We start from the raw sequence: 19,900 nt of genomic DNA, 5'->3' as shown, positions 1-19,900 counted from the left end.
CTGGGGGAGTGGAATTGGTAAAGTGCACTCCTCAATCATCTCGCTTATTTTGAAAGCCCTCTTAGAGCCACTGTAAGTGGGCTCCAGCTTCACGGCTCAACACACCCACATTAAAGGAAAACAGTGTGCAAATAAATAAACAAATAAAGGGAAGGACTCAGATGTGATTTGTGTTTCTAACTATTTTGTCCAGCATTTTGCAGCTGCAGAGAGAGGAGGAAGCTCTGCATCCATGTTTATATATCCATGTTTTGGCACTCTGGCGTATGTTTGTTTCCTCCTTCCCCACAACTCAGCCTAGTTTACCAAACTTTAATATTGTTATTCTGAGAAAACACAGTTATATCTTTGAGAAATAATTAATTAGTATACAGTATTAATAGGAGCAAGTGTATTTGCATTCCTTGCACCCATCCTTGTAATTGTTCAGATTTCAGAATCAAAAAGGCACCGATCCTTATTTGTACGCAGAGATTCATGTTTTTATTTGCTCTGGGTGGTGTTTTCCCCCCCCACTCCACAGACTTCAGTCACGCCCTTCTCAATATAGTAGCGGCACCTAATTCGCTGGCGTTTTGACACACTCAACATGGCGGCACAGCCGCGTCTCCGCCTTTACCCCGCCCACCCCCTCCTCTGATTGGCCGCAGGGAGGCCCGCCCTCCGAGGACGGCCAGTCACCTCCTTTGTTTTCCACCTCCTCTCCAAAAAAGGGGCCAAAGGGAGGTTTTCCTTTTTTTCCCCCCCCAATCCTCCCGCTGACAGAGGGGGAAAAAAAAGCCGAGGTCTTGGACTCGAGGTTGTGCGCGCTCCTCACAAGGGGAAGCCTAGGGCGACTATGCGCCGCTGGGGGGGGTCCCGCCTGGCGTCGCAGCGGCTCTTCCGGCTCCTCTCCCACCCCTCTTCCGGTAGGCCGCGGCCTGGTGCCGTTGCCATAGCAACCGAGGCCTGCCCGGGCCCAGGCGGCATGGAGGAAGCCCTGAGTCGGGCGGTCCCTCCGCAGCCTCCTTACGAGACCCGCGAGAAAGCGGCGCCGCCGGCCGGGGCGGCTCTGGAGCAGCGCGGGGCGGAGTTCATGCGCTACTACCGCGCTTTGGAGGGCGGCAAGCCGAGGGCCGAGCTGCTGAGCCGGCTGGCGAGGGACTTCGGCGTCGACCACGGGCGGGTGGCCGACCTCGGGGCCAAGGTCCTGCGGCTCCAGCAGCAGCAGCAGCAGCAGCCGCCCCTCGAAGGCGGGGAAGCGGAGGGGGCGAAGGAGGCCGAGCCCGGCGCCCTCCTGCAGGCCGAAGACCGGCTCCGCTACTACCTCACGCCCCGTTACCGAGGCCTTTTCCAGCACCTCGGGAGGCAGGAGGGCGGCCTCCGCTTCCTCGTCGACCTCCGCAAGGACCTCCTCGAAGCCCTGGCCGGCAGGGAGGCCGAAGGGCCGCATGTCCGGGTGAGGCCCTTGGAGGACGGAGAGAGGGAGGGAGAAAGAGAGAGAGAGAGAGAGAAAGAAAGAGTCCTCTCCCTCGTGTGTGTGTGTATGTGTGTGTGTGTGTGTGTACTGGTATGGCTACCGTTCCCCTATTATTATTATTATTATTATTATTATTATTATTATTATTATTATTATTATTATTATTATTATTATTATTATTATTATTAAACACCAGGCACAGTCAATCAAGATTACAAAAACACTGACTGGTAATGTTTACAGATACAAGTTTACAGATACTTGTATACTTAGGTTTTTGGTTAAAACTTTTATCTGTTACAGATACAGATACTTGTATCTGTAACAGATACATGTTTTAACCAACAAAACTAAGTATCTGTTAAATATCTCGGCGCAGTATGTATGCTGTTCCTAATCTTGCCGGTTTTTTGTAGCACTGCTGGTGTGATTTCTGAGATCTGCCACGGCTTATGGTATTGTGTGAAATTTCTTGGTATTGCTCCCAAAGTCCCAATGGCTAAGTGTGTTTCATCCACAAGCGAGATGTTTTGTTATAAAATGTGAAACACATGCACAAAGAAAGGAAATTATGAAAACATTGACTGGTATTATATAACAGATACAAGATTTAACCAAAAAGTGTCAGTTGTTTGTTATTGTTATCATTGTTATTCAATGTTTTCCCCCTTATCAGGGAAGAAATTTAGCGGGCCAGGTTGAGCTGGTGACCGGCCTTTGCAGGAGAGCAGCTGCCTGAAACAGCAGCAGCTGCAAATACTTTTGGGACATCTGAGAGGCAGACCAGTTCATGTGGAGTCTTCCGGAGTTTATAGCCCTGTTCACAGACTTGTGTGAACTCAAAGTAGAATGGTTACTCTTTTTTGGTATGCAGTTTTGGGATTTGGGGTCCAGAAAAATAATCCCCCCCATTTCTTAACAGAATAAAACTTGTAGGTCCTCCAGATACCACCTTTATCATCACACTGTAATGGGCTTGTTATTGTATTAATTTTGTCATCTTCTCTTCTTTTTCTGAGGAATCCAGAATATCCTACCTGGCTTCTTCTCTCTTCCACTGTGGCTGGCCATTTTGTCTCCACAACAGTCCTGTGAAGTAGATAGATTGGGCCTTCAATAGTTACCCAGGTGACCTTTTGGCAGAAGGAGAGTAGGGTAAAGTTTGTTTTTACGAAGCTCCCCTTCCTGTGCAGAAGCAATGTGTATAGAAAAAATGATAGGTTTTAAAAGGTGCTTGATAGTGAAAAGTCATCAAAGTGGAACACTGGCATTCTTAAACATTGTTACAAGTTTTTGTGCGTGTTTGTTTTAAAATCACCATAAAAAAACAAACCTTCAACCTTCCTTCACAAGGGCTCACTAAAAATAATCATTTTCTCTGTCTTCTCATTTGTATTTGTATCTCTAAGCTAGGTTGGTGAGTTTGCTTCTGGAATAAGTAATAGTTTGAATTCGTATCCCCTTGATCTCTGGACACTACTGACTGCACTGTATATATTCTCAGTGGTACTACTTTCTTAGATCAGGCAAGCAGTCTGATGTCTAACAACAGTGTGCCACATATGAGACTTTCAGATTTGCATGAAGATAAAAGGGAAGCAGTGTCTTACAACTGTGTAAACTCCAATTTCTTTACTCATAGCTCTCAGTTCCTGAGAGTTTAGAAGAAGGCATATGAAGACAACAGCTCCTGCCCATGATTATCTAATCAGTTCAGTGCTGTAGGGCCACAACCTGAAATTTCCACGTAACCATTGTGCCTAGTGGCCATCTAGAACCCTCCTGCACAAAGTTGCCTTATTCTTTTTTGAAGCCATGTGTCCTAGTTGCTATCATTGCGTCTTTTGGTGGTGAGTTCCCTAAATTACTATGTTTTGTATGAAGAAACTTTTTGCCTTGTTTGCCCTTAACCCACTGTCCATCAGTCCCATTGTGTAATCACAACTACTGGTAGTAGAATAATGATGTGCCATCGGATTGATTCCAACTTATGAAACCTTTCCTGGGTCTCTAGGTATAACATTGCTTCACCATTCTCTTTTTCTAGTGGTGCTCAGGGACAATGCAGCTTGTCCACAGGTGGCAGGCAGGCTGTATAAGCCCATCAGTCTTATATGTTCCAGGTGAGCTTGTCTGTTCCCTTCTTTCAGGAGACAAAACACCAGCTTCCAGTGCATGAGTACCAGAAGAGCTTACCTGTTCTGCTGGAGTTGTAATCAGTTCCAGAAGAATATGAATAAGATGGGTTGTTGGTGATTTACGTCTGGCTTCCAATGTATGGAAATACCTCTGGGTATAGTTTCACCGTAGTTCAAGCCTCAAATATTTCTAGGTTCTGAGCATTTTTTTCTGTTCTTTGGATAGCATGGTTATGAAATATTTCACTGTAGGATGGATTGCAACCAAATGGGAAAGCCTTCAGTGAGCCCTCAGTACCTGATATGGTCTTGACATCTGCGGAATGTTGAATGGAGATAATTTGGTTTCATTTGGAGCAGGATGGGTCATGAAGTAAGTGGAGAAAAACTTGTCGCATAGCTGTGTGTGCTACTCCTAAAAAGCACTGGCAGACACTTTTACCAGGGCAAAGTTCAGGCGTTTGTGCCAATATTCTGTTCAGCCTGCATCAGAGCAGTACACAGTATTGCGGTATTACAGAGAATATAGGAGTGCTAATAATATACTTGGCTTTAGCAATAAAAATATTTCTGCCTTAGCTTTGGCATGGAACAAGATATATCCTATGTGTTTGTGCATGCATTGGAGCTGAAGCTTTAAACTTTGGCATTTTCTTCCCCTCCTTGTTTATGTTGCCTCTGACCTACTGGGCCTCATTTCATGTGGCTCTCAGTTACTCATTCTGTGCTATAAAGTGAAGTGAATCCTCTGATTCAGCTGCCCCTCATGCTTTGTGAGAGCAGTTTATCCTTGCTGAAGAACATACTTTTTGAACAGTCAGATAACCTTTTGAGATATCTCAGCCAGTGCTAGAGTTTATCCAGACTTTCAAGTGCTGTTATCCTGCCTTGTACCCAGGATAGGACAGTGGACAGGTGTGCAAATGGCAGTGATGATCATCCTTTTCAATTATACTAGTTCTGGGCCTCTCAGTGCTTGGTTGTGTGAGTTACTGGAACAATACAGCAGTTCATAGAATGAAATCATTTGCTGTATATATATATATATATATGTGTGTGTGTGTGTGTGTATGTATGTATGTATGTATGTATGGTGTGCTGTTAAGTCATTTTAGACTTGATCGCCCTATAGAGTCCTTCCAACTGCATGATTCTGTGACTTGCATTGACCATTTCCAGGGTTTTTGAGGTGGAGAATACACAGAAATGGTTTACTGTTTCTTTCTGAGGGGACATCCTTGGACTGTGCAGCTTGCACAAAGCCACACGGACTGGCTCTTATTGCAGGAGGCACAATTGGGAGTTGAACTCGACCTCTGGCTCCACAGCCAGATGCCTGTACCATTGAGCTATTCAGCCAGCTTTATCTGCTACAGTTTCTACATATTTGCAATATTTATTCTTCTAAGCAGTGTGTGACTGAATGGCAGTCATGAATAAGATTGATTTTGTCATCAAGATACATGGGCTATTGGTAATATGATCAAACAAGATGGTTTTGGACATGATTTTGCAGTCTGCATTCTGTTGGTCTTGCTCTATTCATGATAGCCCTAAGTTGTACTAGAACTGTACCTTGTTTCTATAGGTCCGATCATCTAAGCATTAAAATGAAATGTGACATTATGCAAACTGTTGAATGCCTATTTAGGAAGGGAGTGCATCTCTCAAGTAATGGATAGATCTGTATCCAAGGATAAAATTCCAAGGTTAAACAGTCAGTAGGATCAAGAGCAATGGCCCAGAGAAAATGGCTAGACTCCTTAGTGACTAGTTGCTAAGAAACAGTAAATGTCTTCCTGCTGGATTTGTGGAAGATGATAGATTCTTGTGACCTAGGTGAAGCGCTTCTATCCAGGCATGTCTGCTAGCAAACATTCAGCTATAGGCTTCATGGTAAAGAGAATTTCCCTGAGTGTATAAAAATGTACTTTGGTATCATGGAGGACAATCTATTTTTAAGTGTCAAGGAGATTTTGCTTTTCTTTCAAGGCGTGATGTGCCCCATAGCTCTTTTTTCATTCTCATTGCCCATAAAGCTTTAAGTGTCTCTGTAGTCAAATCAATAGTAAACCCTGCGGACAGCATGAGAATATTTTTTCTAAAACACGTTTACACTGATGTTCAAGTAAGCAGCTGGGGTTTTATGAATTTTGCAAGGATCCTGGAAATTCTTCTTGGGTATTTTACATTGTCAAGAGGGGATTTCAGTGTTATGTATATTCCACTGAGACAATGGCTGGCTCTAAATGGTGCTTTGAAAGGCAACCTTTTGAATTTCTAATTTCATCAATAACTTGTTCAGATTTGCTTGCCTCAAGAAGGTGACTTGCATATGTCTACTCATATCCATTACAGAAGTATCTATATTGATTCCCTCCCCCCCCCAAAAAAAAATTAATAATGTGAATAACTGCTGTTCTTTCCCTGGCATATGTTCCAAATATGAAATCTGGAGTATTTTTGCAGAGAGAGAACAAATATTCTGGGAAGAATAGGGCCTTCCCAGCTGATAGGATAGAGATGAATCCAACTTTCAGTCAGCTCATAGTTTTCTTTTCTCACAGTGAAATAAAGTGGTAAATTAAGTTTTGGATTGGAAAAAAACCCACCTGGTATGAATCTTGGAGGTGGGATGTAAACTCTGTTTTGGGGTTGGGCTGAGTTTTTTGCTAGAGAGAAAACTAATCTAATTAATGTGCTGGGTATATTATTATAGAATGAGATGTCTGCCATGTACATTAAATAAAGGTAAAGGTTCCCCATGACATTTAGTCCAGTTGTGCCAGACTCTAGGGCATGGTGCTCATCCCCATTTCCAAGCTGCAGAGCCAGCGTTTGTCCGAAGATAGTTTCTGTGGTCATGTGGCCAGCACAACTAGACATGGAATGCTGTTACCTTCCTACCATGGTGGTACCTATTTATCTACTTGCATTTGCATGCTTTCGGACTGCTAGTTTGGCAGGAGCTGGGACAAGCAACGGGAGCTCACTCCGTCACACGGATTCGATCTTACGACGGCTGGTCTTCTGACCTTTCAGCACAGAGGCTTCTGTGGTTTAACCCACAGCGCCACCATGTCCCACCATGTACATTACTTGGGTCCAGTATAGTAATCTAAACCCACGGTACTAAACTATACAATGTGTTTTTTTTTAATTTTTGAAAGTAATTACTGTAGCCAAGTGAACTCTTTCTGATGTATGCCTGTTAAGTGATTCAGTTTTTATTCCTATAAGAACATTGTACTTTGTTGAGATTGTTCTGAGATCACAGTTCAAGATGTTAATATGCTACATCACTGAAAGCCTGCTGGTTCAGTTGTCACTTTGTGTAAAAAAGACCTTGATATATTTATTTCAGCAAATCATTACCAATGTCAGATGAATATAAACATTATGCCCTCTCTACTTTTTTCACCTTAATCAATTTACAAACACTAAGTTCAGCCACTTTTATATGACTTCAGAGAGGATGACGGACTCGCTTTGTATGATGGACCATATAATAGTGAAGGAAACACTAGCTGTAAAATGGTAAGAGGAGGACGTTTTGCTCCCCTGTGCTCACAATTGGCCTCAAGTCATCGGCAGCACCAATATTTTGTCTTTATACTTACCGTTTCCTCCCCATCTGACTCATTTTTTTTTACGTACATAACTGCATACAGTAATGCAGTGTTAGGGAATGAAACCCTGGGGGATTTTTTTTTAAAAAAATAACTAAGTGACTACAGTAGAAAATGCTTCCAAGGTCAGTCAGAGTCAAGCCATAAACAGCAGCAAATTCAAGGACAGATCAGCAGGAGAGGACTGTTTTACAGTTCTTCCCAACAGGTTAAAGTATGTGGTTGCTAAACCTTTAACAGCTGATGTCCCAGCAGAGCAACGGTTCTCCAGCTGACTTTACCAGAGTGATAACTTGTGGCAGCTGTCTCTGGTGCCTTAACATCTATAAGCAGCCACTTTGTAGAGGGTTTAAACTTTTAATTTCATCCACATTTTGTGCAGGAGTAGACAGTCATCTCAAGTGAGGCAATTTCATCAGTTTGAATGGAGCCAGGAGGGCTGCAGTATTTCTGCTGGCTGTCCCCCGCATTCCATATATGCCTCGTGATAGCAGCTGTATTTTTCTTAGTCCTGCACGCATTTAGATTGAACTTCACAGCAGAGTACGTTATGAGGTCATACCTGGGATGGGCTCCTGTAAGAAAGGACATGTGTAGGGCATGAAAATAGAACAAACTAAATCATGCTCCTTGCCTCCTTTTTCTTTTCTTTCTTTTTCTTGGTTTTTTCACCTCTTTAAGAAGTAGACATCTTTGCATAGGAGCATGTTAGATTGCATTACATTTAATTATTTGTCTTTTTTTTCTGTTTACCACAACACTTTGGGGAATGTATACAGTATATAGTGTGACTATGGAGTTGATTATATTTAAGAAAAAGCAGTCAACTAAACATATTATGGTTACAATGTGAAAGAAGGCAGTTGCTGACTAAATGGACCTTTTGAGTGATGATACACCATTTACAAACTACCTTCCCAGAGAGGCTTACTTGTCCTCTACCCTGCTGTATTTTGGGTGTCAAGCTTGTTATTTTTTCAGGCTTTTATAAGCAATTTTGCTTTTTAAAACTGGCTTTTAATGTGTTGGGTTTTGTTGGATTTTTTAAAAAACTGATCTTTATTGTCAACTATTCTGGCAACTGAAAATGGTATAGAAATGACTAGAATTTGTTTGAGAGAAAGCTTTACTGTATACGTAATTCATATGGACAAACGCAAGGGGCCAGTGCCTCATTCTTGTCTACACTTACCTCAGTAAGACTTTGGGCCGGCATGTAAGATGTGTGCTGTAAGTGATTCTCTTTGTGGTTATTAAAAATATGCAAGTGAATTATTGAAATGCATCTGTTTCTGTTTCCAGGAAATGAATGGTGTATTAAAGAACATGCTGTCAGAATGGTTCTCCACAGGATTCCTGAACTTGGAAAGAGTTACATGGCAATCGCCTTGTGAGATACTGCAGAAGATTAGTGAGTAAGTGCCGAGAATTGCTGGGGAGTGTTGGTATGCTTTTTTTTTTAGTTCATGCAGTTTGGGGGCCTACTTTCTACACACGTGCTGATTTAGTGTTATACTGCTGTTTTGATAAGGACACACATAAGGAGGAAACCTTAGTTTGCAAGAACAGGTTGACTTTTTATGTATGTCTGTACTTTGTATTAAAATGCAATCATTATATCTTTTTAGCAGTGAAGCTGTACACCCGGTTAGAAACTGGATGGATATGAAGCGCCGAGTTGGGTCTTATAGAAGGTGCTATTACTTTGCCCACTGTGCAATACCTGGAGAGCCATTGATAATTTTGCATGTTGCTCTTACAGATGAGATAACCAGCAACATACAGGTATATACTTGATACATGCCATTGAAACCTGTTTCTGGAATTTTTGTTGCAAGTTAATTATATCTCTAGCTTGAATTTGTGGTTGCACATTCCGAAGTAGATCCCAGGAAATATTTATACATAGTCATTTTTCTCCTTCAGAAAAACCTTGTGCTTGTGACTAATGACTTAATGCAAAAATTCAAATAATTTCACTAGAATTATTTGCTGTAAAGTATTTAATTGTTCATCTGTGTGCACACATACATGCTTATTTCTGAAGAGAACAAAATAATAAGGTTTGTTCAACTTTGAAGTTGATTATTAAAAGACAGTTATTTTCCATATGTCATAGATGAATAACTTATTTGAGGAGTACTTCCTAGCTGCTGAGAAAGATATGCCCTCTCTTGTGCTAGCATAGTTGGAAGCCTTGTGACACCAGGGCAGAGTGTATTGTTAACATATGTTAACTTCAGAATTGCAATTTTTTGGTGTGTTTTCCTTGTTAAATCTTTAGTACCATCTTTAGGGATAATTGTTCCGTGAAGGCAGAATTCCAGATTGTAGTTAAGGAATTTTTTTTTTAGTATGGTCAGGATTACATGGCCAGTCAGTCTTAGGAAGCATGCTGCAGTGTGGTTTTTGCAAACTGTGGTATGCTTATACTGTACAGAGACATATATGCATGTTTTCTTCCTCGTACATCTGTTTCAGGGTAGTATACAGTACAGTGGTGCCTCGCTAGACGATGATAATCCGTTCCACTGAAATCGCTGTTTAGTGAAATCATCATCTAGCAAAAAGCATTTCCCCATTGGAATGCATTGAAACCTGTTTAATGCATTCAAATGAGGAAGAATTGTTGTTGTCTAGCGAAGATCGGCCATAGGAAAGCCGCTTTGCGAACTGCTGATCAGCTGTTTAAATAGCTGTCTTGCGAAGCTTAGGTCCCAAAAACACCCGTTTTGCGAGCATGGAGGGAGCTGCCAAAATCGTTGTCTAGCGAAAATTGGTTTGCGAAGCAGGGACCAAACATTGTCCAGCGAAATTCCCCTGTAGGAATCACTGTTTTGCGAATTGCTATAGCGATCGCAAAAAGTCAATGTCTAGCGAAAAAACTGTCATGCGGGGTAACTGTCTAGCGAGGCACCACTGTACCTGAAATGGCAAACCACTATTGACAGCTATTACTTTGCTCCTTCAGACCAGTGGCACGTTTGGATGAGAATGTCAAACACACATGTACGCACACACTGTGTGCTGTTCTGCGATTTTAGTATTCTGAATTATGGTTTGTATAAGTAATGGTTTGGTCTATGTCTGATTTAAATTGGCATTAAATAGTTGATCCTTTAATACCACACAGTGTTGGAGGTTAGAATACTGCTCATACTTCTCAATACTGGTGATCCCTCTTGGTGAAATGCTGCAGTTGTCAAAACAGTTTGTCCACTTTTGGGGGGCACATTTATGGGCCCGCACATGCCCAGTCAAACGTCTGCTTGCCTGTTTTTTTTGTTGGCAACTTCCAATGCTATGTCACCAGCCACTTCTAGCAGTCCAACATGTATCCAAAGAAGTTTGGCATGTGGTAACTGGAATCCATTTACACATGTGTAAGAGGAGTCACAGCTGATTGATGAGGTACTCGTCATATGTCAGCCATACACCAGATCACATACCTGGTTCATGGGGCACGCATCCTGCACATTGTCAGCAAGTCACAGCAACTCCCACAACATGCCTGGTGCATGACTAAAGGTCCAATGGGATTTTGGCCCATGTGGGAAGTATATTTGAAATACTGCATATATTTTGGCAATTATCTACAGGATATGTAAGTTTCAAATTTTGCTCACTGGATAATGAGTCAAAACCTGACCTGAATAAAGAAGGTTACTCAGTTCATAGGATTGTGGCACATGCTGGACATTGTTGTTTGTGGAAAATGAAGCAGTTAATTGTCATATTAATTTTTTTTAGGCCATTGTGAAAGAGATTCCCTCTCAAGAAGTGGAGGATACGAACAAAATTACCACAGCAATTTTCTATTCCATCAGTTTGACTCAACAGGGCCTGCAGGGAGTGGAGCTTGGGACACACCTCATCAAGCGAGTTGTTAAGGAATTGCAGGTATATGTCAAAATTTATAATCTGAATATTGCACTACAATTTAATTTGGCTGTTTCTTTTCATGCTCTTACCATAGAATCCTAGGTGCTAGAATGGAATACATCAGAACTTGTTCTATACATAGTCAGACTATCAATCCATCAAATTCAGAATTTTCTGCATAACTAGCAGCAGTGCTCCAGGAACTCAGAAAGAAGTAAAAACTACTCTTGCTTATTGTCCATAAATTCATTGCATATGCTTTAGGTGTTTACATCCTCTTGCTTCTTAGCAGTTGAAATCAGTAGCACAATATAGCAAGGCCCTTCAGTTATTTATCCTTCACTTATGGGCTGATTGATTAGGGATTTACAAGAAACGTACTTTTTGGGTATAAGGGTGAAAGCAGAGTTCTCAATTGTGCATTGGAGCTGGTAGGAATAGCCAATGACATGTTCTTACAGTCTAAGACCAGTAGCCTGTTCTAAAACTATCAATGCATGTTGTTGAGTAAAGGTTGAATGCTTTTGGGAATGGGCTTCCCCAATTCCTCCACATGAAATAGTTTTCAAATTTTTGTGAGATGGGCATGAACTGCCGAACTATGGGTTCGTGGTGGTTCATCCTTTGCACAACCAGGTCCTCACTGCTTCCCAGCCCTGCCCCACTCAGAGGCAGCGCCCCCGCTTCTCTGTCCTGCCTCCTCCAGGCACTCCCTCTCAGTGGGTGCCCTCTGGAGGAGTTGGGGCTGGGAACCACCAAACACTTGTGTGTCGGGAGGATACACCTGCACAAACCACGAAACCGGAAGTTCCTTCCTGTCTCTAAATGTGACCTTCCTTTTCAAATGCTAATTTCATACAGTGGAAGAACAGTGGTGATATTCTTGTCATTTTGTGTTTCAAAATGTTTCTAATGTGTTGTGATTTTAAAGTAATATGCCTTTAAAAACTTTGCACTAGGACATAGTACCTGGCTATCCAGGAGTCCTGGTGGTGCTTACACCCCATGAATATTGAATGTGAAAACTGTCCTGTGATCTTCTAATGGCATCTGCCATGGGGTGACCCTTAGAACCTTCTTTGTAACACCTGGTCTAAATTATATGAGTTTGTGGGCATTATCTTCAGCATAGGTCCATGCCGAAATGTGTTTTGTGAGCAAGGCATGACTTTAGTTTAAAGCAGACATTTCAGAATTTTTTATATTAAAAATGAATCCTGCTCATTTAAATGCCAAACTAAATTACTTGGTACTGCTCCATTTGCTATGGTTCATTCTCATAGATATTAATGTGTTGTAATACATTTCTCATGGCTGGATCTCAAATATACTTTAGGGAATAAACAGTGTAGAAAAAAATAAGATATATCATTATTTGCTTTGTTTTCTCTCATCTGTTTGATTAATTCCAAATCACTTAATTTCAAGCTTCTGTAACTTTTAATTTCCTAAGAAAGAGCACATGTTAAGTTATTGCCATCACAGATATATCTGAATGTAGGGAGACATGCCTTGAATTTTCAGAATACAGTGATGTATGTTTTAAACATTTGAGCACTAGAACTATATATGAATTGCAGTTACTGATTTGGGGTTCATTTAAAGGAAGATAATATGTGTGAGTAACATTACTGCTATGACACTGCTGTTAGAATTAAAATAAGCACATTGCAGTAGGCTGGTGCTCTCTTTTGCAAACTCAACTTGGTTTTGACTGAGACTCATGAAGTGACTTCGGACTGTGAACATTACTCCATCTGCAGGACAGAGCAATGGATCTGGTGCTTTCTGTGTAAGACTGATAGTTGTCTTATTAATATAAATTCCACATAGAATGTTTTATGCCAGTATGGTGTAGGGCAGACATTCTTAGGGGGGGCTTTGGAATATTTCCTGGCACACAGACTGGAAACTACACCAGATTTGTTACGTAACCTATACAACCCTGATTCAGCCTATATTTGTTTTATATTGTGTTTATGGCTGGGGGGCAAGAAAAAGTTTAAAATGGATAGTGGATAAAGCAGTGGATAAAGTCTAGTGGATAAAGCAGTGGTTCTCAACCTGGGTCCCCAGATGTTCTTGGATTACAGCTCCCAGAAATTCTGGCCAGCACAGTTAGTGGTGAAGTCTTCTGGAAGTTTCAGTCCAAGAACACCTGGGGATCAAAGGTTGGGAATCATTGGAATAGAGTGATGGACTATGACTCAGGAAACTTGGGTTTGAATCCCCACTCAGCCATGAAACTCTATTGGGGGGTGTAGAACTGGTAAAACCACTCTTTGAACATCTCATTTAGCTTAAAAGCTGTGTTAAGCAACTGCCAGGATCCTGTTATTTATGCCTGAAGGCATAACTCCGTCAGCATATGAAACATCACAAGGTAGGAAGTCACTGTACATTGGGTCTGTCCTGATGGCACATAACACACAGAAAATGTTTTAACCAACCTTTCTCCTGCTGGGCCTATCTCAACAACTTAAGGATCAAAAGCCACCTTTTTCCCTGAAGTCATATGGTACGCAGCTATTGATGTGGAAGAACCACAGCAGGTAGCATTTTATTCCTACTGAGTGAAACTCTAAAACAGTTGAATAATGGCAGAATCGGGAGCATGCATACTGCTAAGAATGGGAATTTTGAGCCTACTTCAGTTATCCTGGCTTTTAAAGGTGTGAATCGCTAAATTTGATTAATGTGTTGGATGCTTATACTGAGCCCAGCCTTAGACAGCAGAAAGTAGGCAATATCCAGAATCCTCTTTTTTATGGCTGAAGGCATAACTCCATCAGCATATGAATGGTCACATGGTAGGAAGTCATAAGTATTTTCTGTTTCACACCAGTCCTATGATTGGGTGCACAATAGCAAATGCTTATGCTGAGTTCTTAACCTGGAGCAATACACAGTGGAAATTTATATTGACTGATGGTTGTTGTGGGTTTTTCGGGCTTCTTGGCCGTGTTCTGAAAGTGGTTCTTCCTAATGTTTCGCCAGTCTCTGTGGCCGGCATCTTCAGAGGACAGCAAACTGTGCTCTGGATAGGCTTGAGAGTGGGTGGAGTATTTATGGCTGTGAGAAGGCTAGTTTGTGAGATAGGCTATTGTCCTAATCAGGAGATGGTTGATTAGTGTGTTTTGTTGTGGCTGTATTGTTTTGATAAGGAGGGGAGATTATCTGTCCCTGTGGTTGATGGGTGTCATTAGCTGTTTTTTTGTGTGCAGTAATCCCTTGACCTTGTGGCTGGGTGGAGTTCGTTGACCTTTTGCACTCAGTGTTTTTCAGAGCTGGGAGCCAGGTTTTGTTGACTTTCAGACATTCCTCCTTCCAGTTGAAGTTTTGTTGATGCTTGTGGATTTCAATGGCTTCCCTGTGCAGTCTGACGTAATGATTGCTGGTGTTGTCCAGTATTTCAGTATTTTGAAATAGAATTTCATGTCCAGTTTGTTTTATGGCATGTTCAGCTACTGCAGATTTTTCTGGTTGTTTTAGTCTGCAGTGTCTCTCATGTTCTTTGACTCTGGTGTGAGTTACACTTGACTGATTTTTCAGCTGGATCCTGTCCTATGTCACTTGAAACTATATTTCAAAATTTGTGTATGGTGATCTTTGTGCATTTTAAGACTTTGTCTTACGAAGTGCTATTGAAAAGGGCTTATATAAAGAAAGTACAGGGAGAAAAATACATTCCTTTTCACATGGATGCCCACTGTCGGGCTATGATATGTTATAGAAGCATAATTCAAAGTGCTGTTTCTAATTTATAAAACCTAAAATGGCATGGGTCTTAAGTTATCTCAAGGGCCACATCTCCATGAGTGTGCCTGGTGTCAAGATCAAGACCAGGAGAGGCCATTTCTCTTGGCCTCACCACTTTCATAGGTGCATTTGGTGGGGACACAGGAGACGGTCTTTTCTTTTGGTGCTCCCATACTTTGGAACTCCCACAGGAGGCCAGACTGGATCCATCTTAAATAGACCTTTCTCTTCAGGCAAGCTTTCCCTTAATGACTGGCTGCCTGAGCGGAGTTTTTATATGGATGATTGAGTCTTACTGCTTTGGGTTTTTTTTTGGGTGTGTGTGTGTTGCTTTTGTTTACCACCTTTTAGTGTGGCATTTGTTTGATTCTTTTTAGTATTTGTATACTTACTGTTTTTAGCCTTGCTGTTGTCTGAATGATGTAAGCCATTGAGTTCTTAAGGAGAAAGTCAGGGTACAAGTACAGTATTTTTAAATAAATAAACAGAAGCATGATGAGTATAAAATTCTGAATCATTTTTCTGGAACTTGTTTTGTTTGTTTGTTTGCCTCCTTTGATGTTAACCACAGTTGGTATCGTTTTGATCTGCAGAATTAACTGGGTAGCCAAAGGCACTGCACTGTTAAAAATCTCAGCAGCCCTTCAGTACAATTCCTTATTTCTTCTACCTGAGGTAGCCTTCTTGTAACCTGCTGTGGTATTTGTATGTAAATGCCTTTGTAACCTCTGAAACAGCATCTTGGCTGTCACTTCATGAAAGAGCATCACCTATCTACAAGTCATGCTGTTCCCTCACAAATCTCAGGATTGGGGGCGTGCCATTGCTTTTGCAGACATATATTTGTGTGACAGCAGGCCTTAAATCTTGATTCCCTTTCCTTTCCTAGGCCTCCACAGAAATGAGCCAAAAACTTTGCAGTGCATCTAAACAAAGAGTTCTCTATCTTACGAAAGCATATGCCACAATAATTTTTAGTTTTTAACTGCCATAAGATAGTGTATACTAATCTTCATAGTCTGTATGATACGAGCGGCAAGAAAGCTTATTCTAAGAACGGTATTCTTTTCTAGCAAAGCTGTTAGTGATTACTGTCTTAATCCATAATACTCGGGATAACTTCCCAACAGAAGCATTGTTTCTGTGAGTTAAAAATAGGGGCATTGCTCACCTCTGCGCCACTTCTCTTGGGTAATATAATGCAACACTCTTTTCGTTGAGTCACCGATAATAGAAATGAATCTGCAACCTTCTGCAGAAGCAGCAACAAAATAAAACCAGCATCTGCTTCTTAATGGTGTGTGAGTTTCTGACAAGGAAATAAACATTAACAGATCTCTACCAGCAGCCCTGGAAAGTAGCACATCAATTTAGCAGCAGCATAAATGGCTATGCTTTACTGCATCTATTTATTATTTTCTTCAAGAACTGGCCACATAAGATAAGCTTCTAAATTCACCCATTCATCAGATATGAGATACTACAAAAACTGGGTCATTTTGCCAATTTGTCTTGTCATCTCTTAAAATAAAAAGAAGCACATGGTTGCTTTTTTATTCTCTTCTCCCACCTCTTCCCTCTGCCCCTGTAGACATTGCCTTAATAAATTATGCCAAGTTTCCTTCTTAGTTGTATAAACTTAAAAAACACTATGAAGACACAGATCATTTGTATGATAGGCAACCAAGTGTAGGAGGAAACCACAAAATGGAACAATTGGTTTGCAGATTAAATAGAAGAATGTCTTGTTGTGCTAGATTAAAAGTTGGGAATGCTAGGCATGGTCTCTGAAATCTAGTGGATAGAGAAGCCAAGTAGATGAGCTCTCCTTTGAACTGAAGGGAAGCTTAGCATTCTTTTTGCCATTTTTTAAAAGAATGCCCTTTATCTTTGTTTTCTTGGCTTAGAGAGGGGTTTGCGAGGCAGCTTCTGGTAGATCCATCTCACTCTGTTTTCTTTTCTTTGATGCAATTTAACAGATAACTTTGTGCTTTCAGAGAGACAGACAGAGAGAGAGAGAGAATATAACCCGGTCCTCTAATTTTGCTTCTAGGTTGACCTCAAAGCTAGCTGTCAGATGTTCTTTTCCAAAAAATGATTTGAGTTTTAGACAATGAAAATATTTAGCCTCTCTCCCCCCTCACCCCCAGCACTGTGGCTTTAAAGCTTTCATTGCTTAGTATATAATAAGCTTGGGCTTATCATAGCATTGCTAGATCCTTCCCGGAAGCAACAAATGATCTGCTCAAAGCACAGTGTTTTCCCCTTGCATACATGTGGATTGTATTATTGAAACAAATACGCTACCCAGGTGAAGGGTACTTGTGCAGAATGTAGTCGTATCTTTCAGCTACATATTTCATCACCATAGAAAAGGCTGCTTGCAACTTGAATGCCCCACTGGGCAGGACCAGTTTTCTATATTTTTTTACAAAGTCTTGACAGTTACTTTAGCTGCCAGCTGTTAAACAGGTAACGGGAACCTAGGTTTTCTGAATATTCTGCCACTAATTTGTCCAATTTGATATTCATTTAGAGGCTGAAACCACTTTCTTTCTATCAGTATGCAATGAGCATAGAGTAGGAAAAGATGAATTTTGTCTTTGCCAATGGTGCTGCAGCTGTCCATCTGCTCAGCTTCCAAATTTATGCTGCCAGGAGGAAACATATTTTTTCTCCACTGAACAAACTTATATCACTTACCTCAGTGTTCTGAAGGTGTAATGGCAATTTGATATTCCCAGATCCTTGGAGTTGTATCTGTTATCTGTGAGAGAATGGCTGATCATGGCTTTGCAGTATGGAAACTATCCTGCTGGGAATTTAATTTACTACCTCAGCCTCCGGATCTTGAGATGTTGGGCAGAGTATATTTATTTCATTAGACGGAAATGAGAAACGAGGGATTCTAAGCCCGAGTGTGTTCCTACTTGGGCAGGCATGTCTTTCAAATGTATTTTGAAATGAAATAAGGAAGGATATAAAATCTGTAAAAGCATGTTCTTGATTTTAATGTCGTCCTGCTCATCAATGCATGTAGTCTGTTCTCAAATCTTGTTTGAAAATGTGTTCTGATTAATTTTTTTGGGGGGGGGGGGTTTGTATCTTTTCCTGTGATTGAAATTTTTATCCACCTGAACCGATAACCAAATACTTTGGCACTTTTCTTTTCTTTCCTTTCCTTTCTATTTTCTCCTTTTCTTTTCTTCTCTCTCTTTTCTTTTCTCTGGAAAAAAATGCAGATGGAATTTCCTCAAATAAAAGTCTTCTCTACCTTGTCTCCCATTCCGGGCTTCACCAAATGGCTTGTTGGACTCCTTTCCTCACAATCCAGGGAAACCGGAAGAAACCATCCCTTCACGGATCCTGAATACCAAGAAATCTCTGAGATCACAGGGGACCCCACTATTGAAATTCTGAAACGCCTCTTCACAAACAATGAGTGGGCGAGGTCAGAGAGATTGGTCCGAACGTTGCAGCCGCCGCTTATGAGGCTCTGTGCCTGGTATCTGTATGGAGAAAAACACCGCGGTTATGCCCTGAACCCTGTGGCAAACTTCCACCTTCAGAACGGTGCGACGTTGTGGCGTCTGAACTGGATGGGAGACACAAGTCCCCGTGGCATCACCTCCTCCTGTGGCATGATGGTCAACTATCGCTACTTTTTGGAGGACACAGTTGACAACAGTACTATATACCTGGGAACTAAGCAGATCAAGGCTTCAGAACAGATTCTTTCCTTGGTCTACCAGTTTCAGCAGAACAGCAAACTGTAAATAAAGTATACAGTTTTAAAGAGGAGAGGAAAAGAAACTTCTAAGTGAATAGGATGTTTTGGATGCTTGTGCTTAAAAAGATATAGTTGGCACACTGAGTCCAAATATCATCAGAGTCCACTATTAAATAGATTGGGCTCTCCTTGTTGTGGTGACGTACTTTGACAGGCAGCAGGTTTACTGTGGATAATTCTTCCGGCAAACAGCAAAGTCTGCATAAACTACCATGTTTCCCCGAAAATAAGACAGGGTCTTGTATTAATTTTTCTTCCAAAAAATGCAGTAGGGCTTATTTTCAGGGGATGTTTTATCTTTTTCATGTACAACTATTACGTATTTTTCGCTTCATAAGACGCACCTTTCCATAAGACGCACCATTTTTTTAGGAGAAGAAAACAGGAAAATGTAATCTGTTTTCTTCGCTCCATAAGACGCACAGACTTTCCACCCCCCTGTTTTGTGGGGGGAAAGTGTGTCTTATGGTACAAAAAATACGGTACATTTATTCAAATAAAGTCATCTTCTTCTGGTTGCTGCACAATGCTGCACAATAGTGGAGGGTGGGATTTCATGTGACTAGGGCTTATTTTTGGGATAGGTCTTATTTTCGGGAAAACAGGGTAGCTTAATGAAGGGGTGAGCCAGTGGTGACTCCTGTGAACTGTGTGTTGTCCCTCGCCTTGCTCACCAAATCAATAGCCTTGTTTAATCCACCTCTTCAAAAGAGCTGTTGAACACCTGAACGCTCTGACACATTAAAGGGAGAAGTAGATCAATACCAGAGTTCCTTGATAAAAGGTACAAGTGCGGAAGGACTTTCTGTCCAAATGCACAAAGAAAGCAGCATCCCCAGCATTTCACCAATACAACGTTTGTTTTACACCTTCTTTCCCTACGGTTCTGTGCTGAATTCTTTGGTCAGGCTGTCTACTTCAGCATAGCACAAAATGGCACCACTGCATTATTATTTCTCAGCAATGGAACATTGAAACACCATGGCAGATGGGTGGTGTTATTGTGTATTTTGACTTGAGTGCTGTGCCTGTACCTTTACAACAGTTTTGATTTGTGGTTTCGTAAGTGAAGTCAACAGTTCAAAAACTGAAGAGAAAAGAAATAGTGGCAAAGGGCTTTACAATGTTTATACCTGTTTTTTAAATACATGGGATGAAATTCTTAAACTCAGAAGTTTAAGTTCAAACCAAAAACAACATTGAAATGCACTACATTAAAGTATAATGTTTTCTATATAAACAA

At 41.2% G+C, this 19,900-nt stretch overlaps 1 protein-coding gene and 1 long non-coding RNA gene across 2 annotated transcripts in view; one reads left to right on the top strand and one right to left on the bottom strand.

Annotated features, from left to right (window-relative positions):
* LOC140702170 (uncharacterized) overlaps positions 1-3,842 on the bottom strand; it is an 11,282-nt gene extending 7,440 nt beyond the window's left edge. The window contains exons 1-2 of the long non-coding RNA XR_012081235.2: positions 3,656-3,842; positions 2,497-2,592 (exon numbers count right to left, since the gene is read on the bottom strand). This is a non-coding gene — a long non-coding RNA (uncharacterized LOC140702170). The remainder of the gene's footprint in view (positions 1-2,496; positions 2,593-3,655) is intronic.
* MLYCD (malonyl-CoA decarboxylase) lies at positions 734-19,900 on the top strand. The gene is made up of 5 exons (XM_020801940.3): positions 734-1,438; positions 8,529-8,641; positions 8,855-9,011; positions 10,977-11,126; positions 18,110-19,900. Exons 1-5 carry the CDS (start codon positions 839-841, stop codon positions 18,641-18,643), a joined length of 1,554 nt encoding a protein of 517 aa, XP_020657599.2. The 5' UTR covers positions 734-838; the 3' UTR covers positions 18,644-19,900.

The sequence above is a fragment of the Pogona vitticeps genome, chromosome 10 (genome assembly GCF_051106095.1).
Source record: "Pogona vitticeps strain Pit_001003342236 chromosome 10, PviZW2.1, whole genome shotgun sequence".
Lineage (NCBI taxonomy): Eukaryota > Metazoa > Chordata > Lepidosauria > Squamata > Agamidae > Pogona > Pogona vitticeps.
The sequence above is the reverse complement of the archived record's forward strand: the minus strand, read 5'-3'. Positions and strand labels throughout refer to the sequence as shown.

What these genes read in the sequence shown, in the direction of transcription:
- MLYCD (XM_020801940.3), top strand. Translation starts at nt 839, where the DNA reads ATGCGCCGCTGGGGGGGGTCCCGCCTGGCGTCGCAGCGGCTCTTCCGG. An exon ending in AGATAACCAGCAACATACAG is followed by an intron (nt 9,012 to 10,976) that starts GTATATACTTGA and finishes AATTTTTTTTAG; the next exon opens with GCCATTGTGAAAGAGATTCC. An exon ending in GAGTTGTTAAGGAATTGCAG is followed by an intron (nt 11,127 to 18,109) that starts GTATATGTCAAA and finishes AAAAAAATGCAG; the next exon opens with ATGGAATTTCCTCAAATAAA.